General features: G+C 40.4%; 1 protein-coding gene across 1 annotated transcript; it reads left to right on the top strand.

Annotated features, from left to right (window-relative positions):
* Nucleotides 1-3,040: 3,040 nt before the first annotated feature.
* On the top strand, nt 3,041-13,519 carry smc5 (structural maintenance of chromosomes 5). Its single transcript, XM_075476640.1, has 24 exons — nt 3,041-3,264; nt 4,676-4,817; nt 5,582-5,634; nt 5,792-5,954; nt 6,070-6,204; nt 6,412-6,552; nt 6,667-6,828; nt 7,065-7,136; nt 7,260-7,515; nt 7,640-7,794; nt 8,145-8,258; nt 8,374-8,468; nt 9,381-9,513; nt 9,631-9,804; nt 9,959-10,128; nt 10,296-10,419; nt 10,713-10,835; nt 10,951-11,076; nt 11,229-11,324; nt 11,552-11,656; nt 11,794-11,913; nt 12,129-12,308; nt 12,786-12,881; nt 13,043-13,519. The coding sequence occupies exons 1-24, from the start codon at nt 3,098-3,100 to the stop codon at nt 13,175-13,177; spliced, it is 3,237 nt and encodes a 1,078-aa protein (XP_075332755.1). The 5' UTR covers nt 3,041-3,097; the 3' UTR covers nt 13,178-13,519.
* Nucleotides 13,520-13,886: the final 367 nt, after the last annotated feature.

Below are 13,886 nucleotides of genomic sequence, written 5' to 3'. Positions count from 1 at the left end.
ATAGCTGTAGATTAGATTCACCAAAAGCACCTTTCTAAAACCACCGAACAATACCGTTCAAAAACAACACACCCTCCTACAATACTCCATGACATGACTCTTCTGGGTACAGCCCCGCCATTACCCAATCACATATTTTTTTTTTTTTAGAGTAGAGGCCTAATTTGAGTATAAACAATGCTAAACGACATATTGCATACACTTCCCTTGCTAAGGTATCTATTCATGTCACACAACAGTTGCTGCTATTCAGCTGGTAAAGTTAAAACTTCAGGACATTAATCCTACTCCTCTATCAAATATTGTTTCAACTAATTGCTCGATTACCTTAAATGATTTAGATTTATTCTGCAGAAGTCTGTCCACCTTCTCACCTGGCTTCTCTTTCCTTCTTTGCTCTCCTTGTGCTGTCATCCAGGGGGCAAACATAAAAAAAACCCAGTTTCACCTGAATTCATAGCATTGTTTTATAGTAGCGTGTGGGAAATGCAGTAAAATAACTTATCTTTGAAACTGCGCTCGTGCATTTGACTGCTACGTAAGAACACTGCAGCCGGCTTCTCAAAAGACACCATGTAAGAGTGTCTGGGCAACATACATGTATAAAGTACTAGCGATTCAGACTTGAGTAGAAGTGCTCTTACTTAAGCACCGTACTTAAGTGGAAGTACTAAAGTATTAAACATGTTTTGTACTTAAGTATTGCAAGTAGTTTATTTTTAAAATTACTACTCAAGTACTGAAAGTAAAAGTATTGTGTAATGTAGTTATTAAAGAAATCAGTCAAAAGTTTGAAAATCAAATTGGTTATATTATTCAAAATGTTTGGCTGTAACAGCAGTACAGCGGAATGTACAAGAGCACCTTAAAACACTGAGCTTAACTCTTTTGAACAAAAGAATATGCATTGGCAAGTATGTCCCTTCCCCCTTTAAAGAATCTCCCATCACTTCACACATTACACATTTTCTTTTCATCCATGTCATTTTCTTTCAACTTGTTAAAAATATTTCGCAATCTCTCGGGAGGCATAGTAGGCACTTCATTTTGTATGAATTGTCTTTCACTCCGGCGAATGAAAACAGAGACTGTAAGTAGGGCCAGGGGTGGTCTTCTTCCTCACCGCCACCGCCACGATCACTCGAAGTTGAAGGTGTTTCTGGTTCTTCCATCTTTGGTTCAAAAACTTCAAACAAAGCACTTTCTCTCGACCCAGGCAGGCAGCAGAGCGAAAGAGGCTGAGCAGAGAGCAGCACGAACGGTCTTCTCACCCTTCAGTTTGCACACATTAGATCTACGTCATGTATAACTTCGCGCCACAGTAAAATTGAATACAACGGTTGTTATAGCAACCATAAACTCTGAACGAGACGTTAGACTTGAACTAGAGTGACTGTGGGGTTTGGAATGATTCCTAACATGTTTATAATAACGAGTAACGATGCAGCACATAAAAAATGTATCGGAGTAAAAGTACTGAACTCATTGAAAATATGTACTTAAGTAAAAGTGGAAGTAGGAGAAAAAAATAATACTCCAGTAGAGTACAGATACAGCATTTTAGTACTTAAGTAGAGTAGTGAAGTAGTTCTACTTCATTACTATACATCTCTGCTGGGCAACACACTGTACAACTGTACCCATGCTGCCTCCAGTGCATTAATCTGTGTGTGAATATCTGTAGAGAAAAGAAAAGCACCATGTAGACTAAGTCCTGCTGTGTGAGCAAATAGGTGAATGTGGCTTCTAGTAGAAGTGTTTTGTGTTGCCAGCAAGACTAGAAAAATTCTCTATAGATGCAGTCAATTTACCATTTATCATTTATCAACAGCCAAAATATGTTTTAAAACGGGTCCATTAATTCTTTAACTACCATGTAGTTATTCTGTTGAACCAGTTTTTGATGTGTTTCACCATCTAGTTCAGTATAGTTTCACAACTAATGCCAATAAATGATTTTGACCAATGTGTATTTCTTATAAACATTTAGAATGTGTTGACCCATCGATATCCAGACGCTATATCATCTGGGACAATTTAAAAATATATGTATATATACACACTTAATAATGGAGAGGAAGGTTGATTTATTTCATTATCATTTTGTTTGTTCGTTTTCCCAAAAATTTTCAGGCTTGCCCCAAAACTATTCAAAATGAGAAATGTTTCTGTTTAACAAAGTCTTATATCATCTTTGGGGCTGTTTATTAGTTTTGTTACTTTACTGTAACTGCTATTTAAATTGAACCCTTTCTCTGTTTAAGCTTATATTTTCTTGTCAAAGGTATACAGTTCGATTTGTAAATGCCTAGTTTTATACACATGACTTTTTACATTTTATTTAAATGAATTGCTTTGCTTCTTTTTCTTTTGCAGTAATCTGATAATTGGATGCGATTATGATTTAGTTTCACGAATGAATGAATCAGAAAACTGTGACTTGACTCAACATGTTCACTTGCACATGTGACAAAGTAATGTTTGAGATTTTTCTTTAACATCTTTTTTCCTACTTTCAAGCCATTTGGATATCACTGTTAGATGTACAGTATTGCAGACAAGGGTTTAAAGGCAGATCTGGTAATTGAGAAAAACGGATTAAATAATTGATTGAATAATTTCAAATATTTTGTTGTATTATTGTACTTAATTCAAATACTTCTGTATTGAAAAGCAAAAGGAGTCATTCCATTTCTTTTCCTAATATGACATTTCCTTATTACGCTGTCAATTGACAATTAAATAATTTTCCTCCTAAATGTTGTTACAGTACATCAAACGATAACTTTGAGCAAATCCCGAGTGAAGTATTTACATCACATGTTACAGTAAACCATTGCTATGTGTGCTATCTGCAAAAATTAATATTTCAAGGCTTATTTCGTTGGTGTATCAGTAAACGTTTGAGACACTCAATGCATAACACTTGCTTCGTTTTATTTTTTAATTTTTTATGAACACATTTTTCTCGCGATATTTAACGTTAGTTCCAGCATTTGTGTATACATGTGACTTATTTTGTCCAACCAGCTTTTAGCAGGAACTTAGCAAAGCGCGCAGGTCCGAACTAACCAGTTTTCGTGCTCATTCTGTCACTATGGCGGAACCCAGTAAAAGACAGCGACTCAGTGAAGTCAGCAGAAGCTCACAAACTGCCTCTACGAGGGTAGAAAAAATGCTCGGGGGCGGTAAGCCCGATGGAACCGGAGGAGAACGTCGATTTGTGGAAGGGTCCATGGTGCGCATCACGATGAAAAACTTCTTGTAAGTTCCTCCTCCTCAGCTGACAGTCTACGGCGCAAACAACGGCTGTAAACCGAAACTACCGCCTGGCGTAAAGAACATTATGGGCCTGTAGATAGGGCTACACCTGCAAGCTAGCACACATGCTAAAATTCTAATGCTGTCTGTTATTGTGCCGTAATGCTTTGAACTCTAAACAAAAACAAGTCGTTCGTCTACTGAAGTAAACGGGTGTAGAGGAACATGCTGGTTTTGTGGTTCCACGACTCTAACATCAAAGTAACACAATAAGTAATTAAATCAAGTTTAAATCAAGTCCTTAAACTTTGGGCTATTTTTAGGTTGGGGGCTGATCTGGAGTTGTAACGTCTGGAAACTCTTTCAGGAGGAGACGAATATAATTTATTTAGGTTGATTGTTCAGATTATTGGGTGCACTCTGTTAAGATGACTGAGTCTGATATTAACTAGTTATGACCCCATGCATTGTAAAATGTTACTTTCTTTATTTCTTTTGTTGTTTTGCAATAAGTACAAGCAAACAAAAAAAGAAATGAACAAAACAAAACACAAATAAACAAAAAAACGCCTGTCTCGTGGCCACTCTTACAAACAGAATTAAGATTGCTGTTTTAAACTCTTGCTGCTTGGCTTTAGGTTAAGTCATCATTCTGAAATGATTGCCTAAACCTAACAAAGAAATATGGGTTGCCATCCTAGAAAGAAAATACTTTAGTGGCACATTGCTTTCAGTGATTTATATCAGAAGAGCGTTTGTTCAGTAAATAAATCGGTACATTTTGTTCGTGGTCGTTTTAGTGGCTGAAGTGTGTGATTATTTTTGATCAGCTTTATACTGAATTTCTTTGGTTAATATTTAGCTTACCTTATTTATAACAAAGCTAAGACATATAAAGCAGTCATGTATTAGTCACTCTGCAGTAGTGCTGTTTAGTATGGTATAATTCAGACATATTAATCCTGGTCAGCATCGAGATCACAACTACTTATGTTCACTATTACCCGTTGACTAAGGAAACATCGTGCATTCATTGAACTTATCTTCTCAACAGGGAATTTCCTTGAACTTGAGCTCTACTTGAATAGATGGAAAAGAAAAGTAAGAAGTGAACTAAACGTGCCACAGCCTGGCAGGGGGGTGGTTGTGGGCGTTTTTTAGGAGGAGCAAATGGGCACAAGCATGACAGAATGTCCTGAATTTGTCACAAAAGCACAATGTGGCACTATTATCTCATTTAGATTATTTTCATAATCATAGAAAACCAAAGTGGTCATTTAAAATAATGAACTGCACAGCCCTAGAAAACAATCACACTGAAAATTAAATACATTACAAAATGAATATATGAAGTGGCACCTCTGCTGAAAGATGCAGCAGGCAAATCTTAAATGTCCGGTTTGTTCTCTGACAGGACATATGACTACTCCGTGGTGTATCCTGGACCAAATTTGAACATGATTGTTGGAGCAAATGGAACCGGCAAGTCGAGCATCGTGTGCGCCATTTGTCTGGGTCTGGCAGGCAAGACCGCGACTCTGGGAAGAGGAGACAAGGTAAGCAGCAGAGTCACACAACCACAAGTCGGTATGCTTGAAACTAATAGAGAATATGAAGGTACTTCCCACAGATCAAGACGCTGGACTGGGTTACTGACTCTGATGCACGCCCTTTGCTTCGATTCTTGCAGAATGCAAACTATATATTAAATTCACTTTGTGTGAGTTCAAAAGTTATGAATATGTTCATGTTCGTGTTGTTATCTTGCGCAGAGATGGATTGTGAGAGGATTTTAGAGGCTGCTCTGACAGTCGGTACGTAAAAACATGATCCTGAGGGTCATACGGGATCCGTGTATACAAAAGACAGCCTCTCCTTGCAGCATCCTTACAATGTGGCACATAAAAAAACCATCAACTTTCTCTCCTAAAGATCAGCGGGTAAAACTGATACGAATGGCACAAAGTCAGCAGATAGTGTAGGTCTGCAGAAAGTTGGGATATATGAAACATAAAATGTAATTCTTTGGAATTCATGCTACGTTTCTTGGATCCTCGTTCCATTTTAATCAGTCAAAATGTTAAAATAGATTTATAGAGACCATTGTAAGTAGTGTGTAGGATTTACTGGTATCTTGTTTCCAAATGAAATCTCTGCAGTCCTTCCGTTCAAGTGATTGGGAATTAATGAAAACATAATCATCAATAATTAGATTGCCTTCTGACCGCTAAATCCTCAACGTTAGAAGATTAACAAACTAATTCCTATTCTGACGATGATCATTAACAGTTTTCTTTTCTTTTCTTTTCTCTTTTTATAGGTTGGGCTGTATGTCAAACGTGGCTGCCATAAAGGCTTTGTTGAGATTGAACTGTAAGTTGTGTGAAACTGATTCCACACACGAGTCAGGTTATAAACCAGGTGTCAGCCGGGATAATGTAACTCCTCCTTTTAAAAAAACAGACAGTCGAATAATGTTGAGGAGGGTCGCTTATGACTGTATAATGACACTCTTTTGTGTGTTTTGAAGGTTCAGGAAAGAAGGCAATATTGTAATTAACAGAGAGATCCATGTGGAGAACAATCAGTCGCTTTGGATGCTTAATGGAAAATACTGCAGTCAGAAAATTATAGAAGAACAAGTCAAGGCTTTACGGATCCAAGTCAGCAACCTCTGCCAGTTTTTGCCACAGGTACGTTTTTTTCTTCCTGCAATTTAGTGCTTCGCACACAGAGAGCTCTTGGATTAAGCTGTGGAGTTACTGTGGTTCTCTTTTCCCCGGTGACGTGGTGCGTTTTCCCCCAAAGGAAAAAGTAGGCGAGTTTGCGAAGATGTCCAGCGCTGAGGTTCTAGAGGCAACTGAGAAGTCAGTGGGACCACCTGAGATGTACGATTATCACTGTGAGCTCAAGAACTTCCGCAACAAAGAACGGGAATTGGAGGTAAAGAAATTAAACTTGCATGTGCTTCAGGGGACGAGCCTTGGCTTGTGCCACTCAGTTACTGGCGTCACTCTGCAGAGACTGTTTGATGTGAGAGATCTGATTACACAATCTCGTCCAATCACAGTTGCCCCACATTTTAAGTTTGTACAGGCAGATTTGTGTCAGGCTTTTGAGTTTTTTTCCCCGTTGTATGTTTCCCCATAGAATGTTGTTAAGGAGAAGGCAAGCTTCCTGGAGAAAGCCAAGCAGAGAAATGAGCGAAACAAGCACGACGTAAACCGTTACTATGAGAAGAAGAGGCACCTGGATGTGATTGAGCTGCTCGAGAAGAAGAAACCATGGGTGGTGAGTCCGTGACATCAAACAGTGTTCACAGGAAAAGGAGAAAAAGAGCCATAGCCTGCAGTAAAAGGAGAAATTGAAAACTCTTCTTGACTGTTTGTTTCCTTGTGACACCAGGAGTATGAGACCACCCGTAAGGAGCTTGAGGGCGTGAAAAAGGAGCGAGAGGAGGCAAAAAAGCAGCTTTCTGCCGTGAGGCAAACCCAGGCTCCCATGCTGAAAAAGATTCAGCAGATTGATGACAAGCTGAAGCCCACCGAGGCACAAATGAAGGCTAAGGTAATAGCATAGGATAATTTTTTCATTTTAATTTGAATATTATCAGCCTTGTAGGAGAACGGTGCAGTGACAGGTAAAATGTTTGATTATAAATGCTCAGAAAATCAAGCATAATTTTGAAGTTAACTAGATCTAAAGAGCTTTGATCATTCTTTTCTGCAGTTAAGTGAATGCAGGAGCGTCTGTAATCTTTATATTGATGTAATGATAATTAAGACGAGGTTCATGTTTTTCAGACCGCTGCCATTAAAGAAGCCACTCTGAAGTGCAAACAGAAACAAGATCAGTTGGATCGAAAACACAAAGAGGTGAGGCTGTCCTCTTGGGAAATAATCCTGCTGCTGTGAAAGCTGAAAAGCTGTGTATTTGTAAGCCTGCAGCGGACTATTTGCAGCTGTTCATGGTTAACGACCGCCTGCGCTTCTGTACAGATTGACGACATCAAACAAAAGCTGAGACTGAAGCAGATGGAGGAGGAAGACCACCAGAAGCGAATCAGCAACACCAGACGAACCATTGAAGACCTGAAGGCGGAGCTCGCCAAAGTGGGCGACCAGCCAGATGTAACTCCACAAATCAATGCTGTAAATGTGGAGCTGAGGCGAATCCAGGAGGAAAAAGCCAAGATAGAAGGAGAGAAGGCTGACCTGCGCAGGGAGAAGGACAACCTCACTGCCGAGTCCAGAAGTAAGTTTCCAAAAACCTCGTTCTAAGCGTGTTAATGTTTTATTCATTTTGACATTAAAGGGCATATAATGTGGACAACGTTAGACTCTGTAAAAACAGCCAGGTTTTTCTTTGGCATTGCTAGTGTTGGAGCGGAAACTCAATGACATGAACAACATGTTGAATGCCAAAGAGGAGAAGCTGCGAGGACGCCACAGGGACACGCACACAGCCCTGCAGTGGCTCCGGCAGAACAAACACCTCTTTGAGGGGAAAGTCCACGAGCCCATGATGCTGGTGGTGAGTCCCACAGATACAAGTGTGAAAAAACTGGCCAAAAACAATTTTAAAAATATAAAAGTTGTCCTCGAAGAAGTTTTAATTGTTAACAAATGGCACTATTTTGATGTCCCAAACCTTTATCAAACTTTTATAGGGTGCATCTAATGGATAAACAAGGGGTTTAAACAGTATTATCACAGTCAGTACATATCTGTATGCAGGAGAGCTCAAAGCTTTGAGTTTTCCCTCACTCATTCTTTTGTAATTAGACAGAATTCTTCTCTATAGTGATTCTTGATAAAGTAGAAAAAAGAAATTGAGGGAAAAGATTTTAGAACCCTAACGGTAACTCTACCATTATTCCACAGATCAATGTGAAGGAGCATCGCTTCGCTAAGTATGTGGAAAACCACATCTCATTCCACGACCTGCGAGCGTTTGTCTTCCAGAAGAAAGACGACATGGAGAGGTTCATGGCTGAGGTGAGGATGACGCATGCTGAGAATTTCCCCTAGATGGACAGTGACAACACTTCTTACCTTAAGGACACACAGAGTTTAACGGGGAAAGTGTGATGTGCTCTTTCCTGACTCTCAGGTGCGTGACAAGATGAACTTGAAAGTTAACTCCATTTCTGCTCCAGAGGAGTCGTGTTCCAAGCGCCAACCGTCCCGAAACATCGAGTCTCTGAGGTGAGGGGAGGGCTCATTTGAGGTGAAGTCTGCTAACAATGTGCACTCATGTGTACGGATTAATTGTATGTGGGTTGTGTTCGCATGTAATATCATTTCTGGCAGAGCAAAAAGAGGCCAAATCAGACTAAAGAGAAGCCAGTTGAGAGTATCATTTGCTGAAGCCTTCTTTGGATCCTAGTGCCAGTGTCCAGCTGACACTGCTTACTGATGGGAATTTAGCAGGCGACTATTTGTTGAATCTGGATGGTAACTCGTGTGTGTAACCTTGAAACCCACTGTATCAGTTACTGGTGAGGCTGGATATTAGCATGTCCGTGTTGGTATTGGCACCACCAAGCAAGCAGTCTGCAGACTGTGAAGTCAGCTCCTTCTTACATCTCCGCTGTCAAACTAGCCACGTCTGATCAGGAAGTGTGCCTATAAAGCTGCTTTTATGGTAAATGCATTTAAAAGAGCAAGCAGGAATGATTTATTGTTGTTTCAGAGTTTTTCAAGAAGCAACCATTGTTTGGTTAAGTGAAGCAAACTTGAATAATGCTGCTAACCGTCTATAAGAATTCTCTCTGTGTCTTCACTCTGTGGCTAGTTTGACTGGCTGGATTTTCAGTTCTGTACTGTAGGCTTTCAGCCTCAGCATGCAGTCGGTTACTGGGGTCTGAGTTCACCTAGATCAGATAAATCATCATCATCTCATTCCTGCAACACCTTTTCATTGGCATGATCGGTAGCTAACTTTGGCAAAGAGATAGCCTCCACTGTTATATTTGGACACCTTATTCTAGGTTATGTACCAGTACAGTATGACAAGACCGTTGATTGTATCACAGCCAAGTAGAGACAAAGATGTTACGTGTGAAAATAATCTAGTCTTTTTTTTTATTTATTTATTTATTTTTTTTACATTTTCAGCCGTTTTGGGTTCGTCGCTTACCTCCGTGAGATGTTTGATGCCCCTGACGAGGTGATGAGTTACCTCTGTTACCAGTACAAGGTGCATGATGTGCCCGTGGGCAACGATCAAACCAAAGCCATGATTAAAACGGTATGTTCCCGTTTTCCTGTTAAATAAGCTCCAAGAACAGAGAATCAGGGTGGAGAAAGCTTTGAAAAATGTTTTAAAACCTTTTTTTTTTTTTTTTTTTTTTTTACCATTTTTCAGGTGATTGAGGAACCCTACCTCAAGGTGTTGTATACAACACAGGAGAGGTACACTGTAAAGAGGTCCTTTTACTCCAACAAGATCAGCACCAGTAATTCTGCACTGCATCCCTCGCAGTACCTCACCATCACTGTGGATGCCGAAGGGAAACTGCATCTGGAGCAGCAGATGAAGGTGAGAAACAGACATCGGAACAAATCCCTTTCTTCGCCTTCTGTGTTTTGTATGGGTTTTCTCTGGTTGTGCAGCCGTACGATGTTTAAGTATAGTAACATTTAGTCGGAGTTTGGCTGGAGCGAAAGTAAAATTGTTTATCTCCTGCGGCCAGGCCTGCGAGTCAAAGTTACATGCCATCAATGAACGAATGAAGGCCCTGCAGAAGGACTCTGCCGCGCTGGATCGCCGTGACAATGAATTGTTGGCTGAGAAGAAGCAACTCTCTGAACTTAAGGGGAAAAAGAGACAACTGGAGCAGAAAATCAGTACCAAACAGGACAGGTAAGCCTGCGATAAAAAAACGTCTTAAGATTTTACACAAAGATGAAGTTTTCTTCCGCTAAAAAAAAAAGAAAATGTATGTTTCCATACTTCAATAATGGATCATCTCTGTAGAGCAGGATTAGGTTCGTTGATCCAGCGATATGACTTCCTTTTTTGTCTTTTAGTCTGAAGCAGATGGAGCAGAATGTTATTGACCTGAAGAAGGTTGAAGAGGAAACCAAAGAAAGAATTGCAGCCGTCAATTCCCAGAAGGTGGCCATAGTTGCTGCCTTCATGGTCCAAATGAAGGTACGGACGAGAAAACGTTGCACCGAGAAAAAACATTTTAACAGTCACAAAACTCCTCCAAGGCCTGGTTTACTCTCTTTATTATTATTTATGGAGTAACTTCAACTCTTAGTCCATTTCTGTCTTGATTGCAGCCCGACTCAACAATCTAGCAAACATACTGTTCACTCTTACTGTTGGATTTATTCCATGCTGAGCAAACCTCGCATTGTGTCACACCGATTCTTTATTTCCATGGCTTGAAAGTGCTCTTTCTGTGTGTGCTTAGTTTTGTCTCTGCATTTGTTTTGCAGTTGAGAGCCACACTCACGATGGAGAAGGTGTATCTGGCCTTAGAGACGGTTGCATTGACAGCAGAGAAGAATAAGCTGGAGAATGACTGTAGAGAAGGTGCCTCTGAACTGAAGACCATGGATGTACGTATTTCGCACACGCGGCTTGTTTTCTACACAGAGGTTGTGGAGACCAGGCTTCGATCTCACCGAGCTTCCCCGTGTTTGGAATTTGTGCTGACATTTCTTGTTATTGCAGCAAAAATGCAGCCGCCTGGAGCTGAGGAAGGTCCAGCTGACAGAGCAATGCAAAGGCATGTTGAAGAAGGCAAAGTCGATCTGTAGGATGCAAGCCGACGCAACATTACCCGAAGACCTGCGTAATGTTAGTTAATACTCACCCTCTGTCTTTTACTGTGGAATTTTGTCATGAGAACATGTCCCGTTTGTTGCTGTGGAGGCTTTTTTTTTTTTTTTTTTTTTGAGTACCATCTATTAATAATTAGGTCTTGCATTTATTTTTCGGGGTTAACGCAGGCTTTCAGCAACTTGCCCGATATACTGGAGGACGTCGACGCCATGCTGAATGAAGAGCGGTCCAGAGCTGAGTGCTTCACTGGCCTTAGTGAAAACGTAAGAAAAGCAAGAAAACAGAAGATATTCCCAGTAATAAGTCTGAAAAAATTTGAACTAAAATGCTGTTTGTTTGACAACATCATGTGGAAAAACTGCCTTTTCAATCTCTACAACAGGGTGTGATCAGAATGGGGAAGTCATGATTTAAGATCACCAGTTTATCAAGTGAAATGTCTGACTTCTGAATTGACACATACGTTCTGTTAATTATCCCCACTTTGAAGGTGGTTGAGGAGTACAACAAGAGAGAGCAGGAGATCAAACATCTGGAGAAAGAGCTTGAAGACAAGACAGCCGCCCTGACCGTCTACCGACAGAACATATCGGAGGTGCTTTATTATGTTACTGCAGTGTTTGCAATTAACAAAAAAAATAAAACAATCCAATGTTTTGTCATCGTCTTTATGAGAAAAGAGCCGTTGTGTGTCGAAATGCGTGTTCTGACTTTGGTGTGTGTGTCTAACAGGCTAAGGAGCGCTGGCTGAACCCTCTGAAGCTGCTGGTCGAACAGATCAATGAAAAGTTCAGTGAATTTTTTCGCTCCATGCAGTGTGCAGGGGAGGTTGATCTGCACTCAGAGAACGAGGTACATGCCGACACATTGCATCAGCTTTGCTGTGCAACCTGCCTGTGAAAGAGGGACCTCGTTACTTGATCTGAGAGTGTTCAAATATATTGTTCCACATTGAAATTCCAGGTCTTTCGACCACTGTTATTTCTGAATTAACCTCCACAGCTTGAGAGTCGTTTTTGTTGCGATTCAATAAGATTGCAATTACTGCCGCCGCTGTTCTTCTTCAGGAGGAGTACGAAAAGTATGGCATTCGCATTCGAGTGAAGTTTCACAGCAACACTCAGCTTCACGAGCTGACGCCTCACCACCAGAGCGGCGGAGAGCGGAGCGTCTCGACAATGCTTTACCTCATGGCCTTGCAGGAGCTCAACCGCTGTCCCTTCAGAGTGGTGGATGAGATCAACCAGGTAGTGCTTAAGCCTTATTTATGCTCCCGTATTAGACTGGCACAGATCTTTAGGCTTAGATGTTCACACGCATGCTGCCACCTGACGTGTAGCCTTAACGCAGACTCCTGTGAACGGTTTAATCGGCATGTAACAGGAGAGGAATGAGCGCATGAAGACAAAACAGCTTTTCTGATTTTTTTTTTTTTACAGTATGAGCTTCGCTAACAGGAGTTTGTCTCATATAGTCACAGTTAATTAGCTGTTTGACAACAGCCAAATCAAAGAGTCAAGAGTATTTGTACACAGTTTGTTGCATCTTCTGCATTCAAGCCAATTCGTTCAGTATATCATTTTGATAACCAGTTTTTAGTGGTTTAGGGATTAATGGTGCAGATATTGAGTTTCTAATTTAAAATGTATTTATTGACCTACTTACATCCCTTCAGAGTTACTGCTTGCCTGCATAAGTTCGAGTGAATATCTCTCTTTTTGCAGGGAATGGATCCTATCAATGAAAGGAGAGTCTTTGACATTGTGGTCCGGACAGCCTGCAAAAAGACAGTTTCTCAGTACTTCTTCATCACGCCAAAGGTAAGTGTTCCCTCTGTTCAGATAGTAGCAGGGCCCGACAGACTCCAGTCTGTAATGATGCTCCCTAACACCTGGATGTGAGTTGAGGGTGCTTTTGTGAAAAGCTGTACCTCTGGCGTTTCATCCTCCTAAACTTCCTCTCCTGCTGTGTTCGTCCGCAGCTGCTGCAGAACCTTCAGTATGCAGATGAGATGACCATCCTCTGTGTCCACAACGGCCCTCACATGCTTCCTCCCAGTGAATGGGACGCAAAGGCTTTCATCAGGCGTCGTCTCCAAAGAAAAGCCAGGGCATGAGTGCACCGGGCCAAAAAAATAGAAGAACGGACGCTCGTCTTTTATGATTAAATAGTAAAACATTAACCTTTTTTTTTTTCTTTTTTAATTGTTTTTAAAGATAAAGTGAATAGTTTAATTTTGCATTGTTGCAAGACCGTAATATTCAGTGCACGGATGTTTTGTCTATTACCCAAGTCTCAAATGTGGGAGACCACAATAAACTAGTTAAACATGTTTTTTCACCATTTGCACATATTTGTATTTATGCAACAAAATGTAAAGTCTTTTGATAAAACAAAATATGAAAGTTAATGTGTGTATGTTTATATATTTAAATAAAATAACTTGTTGTTTCTCTGAGTTTAGTGGCAGTTACTGAGGCTCTATGCTGCCTTTGTGTTCTCTGGGAAAGATCCTGTTTGAAAAAGCCTGCGGGGGGGATATTTGTTATAGAACACATCTCAGTTCTGTAAAAATCTTCCCATACTGGGTCGATTTAGTTTGGCTTCACACTGCAAACTTGTTGAAATAAATATCTAAACTATTACATTTTTATCATTGTGAGTTTCTGTGAACAAGTATTTTATCTGATGGATTGAACTAAACTTAATTTCTGTGAAAATAATGGCGTGAATTGAGCTCCCACTCGTTCCCCGGAGATGTTTTCTCAGACTATAAATATATATGTACGTGGCGGAGATGACGACTATATATAGCAAACACGTCC

Source organism: Odontesthes bonariensis, chromosome 10 (genome assembly GCF_027942865.1).
Source record: "Odontesthes bonariensis isolate fOdoBon6 chromosome 10, fOdoBon6.hap1, whole genome shotgun sequence".
Taxonomy (NCBI): Eukaryota; Metazoa; Chordata; class Actinopteri; order Atheriniformes; family Atherinopsidae; genus Odontesthes; species Odontesthes bonariensis.
The sequence above is the reverse complement of the archived record's forward strand: the minus strand, read 5'-3'. Positions and strand labels throughout refer to the sequence as shown.

Bases quoted from the DNA above. Each gene is read 5' to 3' on its own strand.
- smc5 (XM_075476640.1), top strand. From the start codon at position 3,098: ATGGCGGAACCCAGTAAAAGACAGCGACTCAGTGAAGTCAGCAGAAGC. The intron at 11,657-11,793 runs GTGCTTTATTAT...TGTGTCTAACAG, and splicing joins ACCGACAGAACATATCGGAG to GCTAAGGAGCGCTGGCTGAA. The intron at 12,882-13,042 runs GTAAGTGTTCCC...GTTCGTCCGCAG, and splicing joins ACTTCTTCATCACGCCAAAG to CTGCTGCAGAACCTTCAGTA.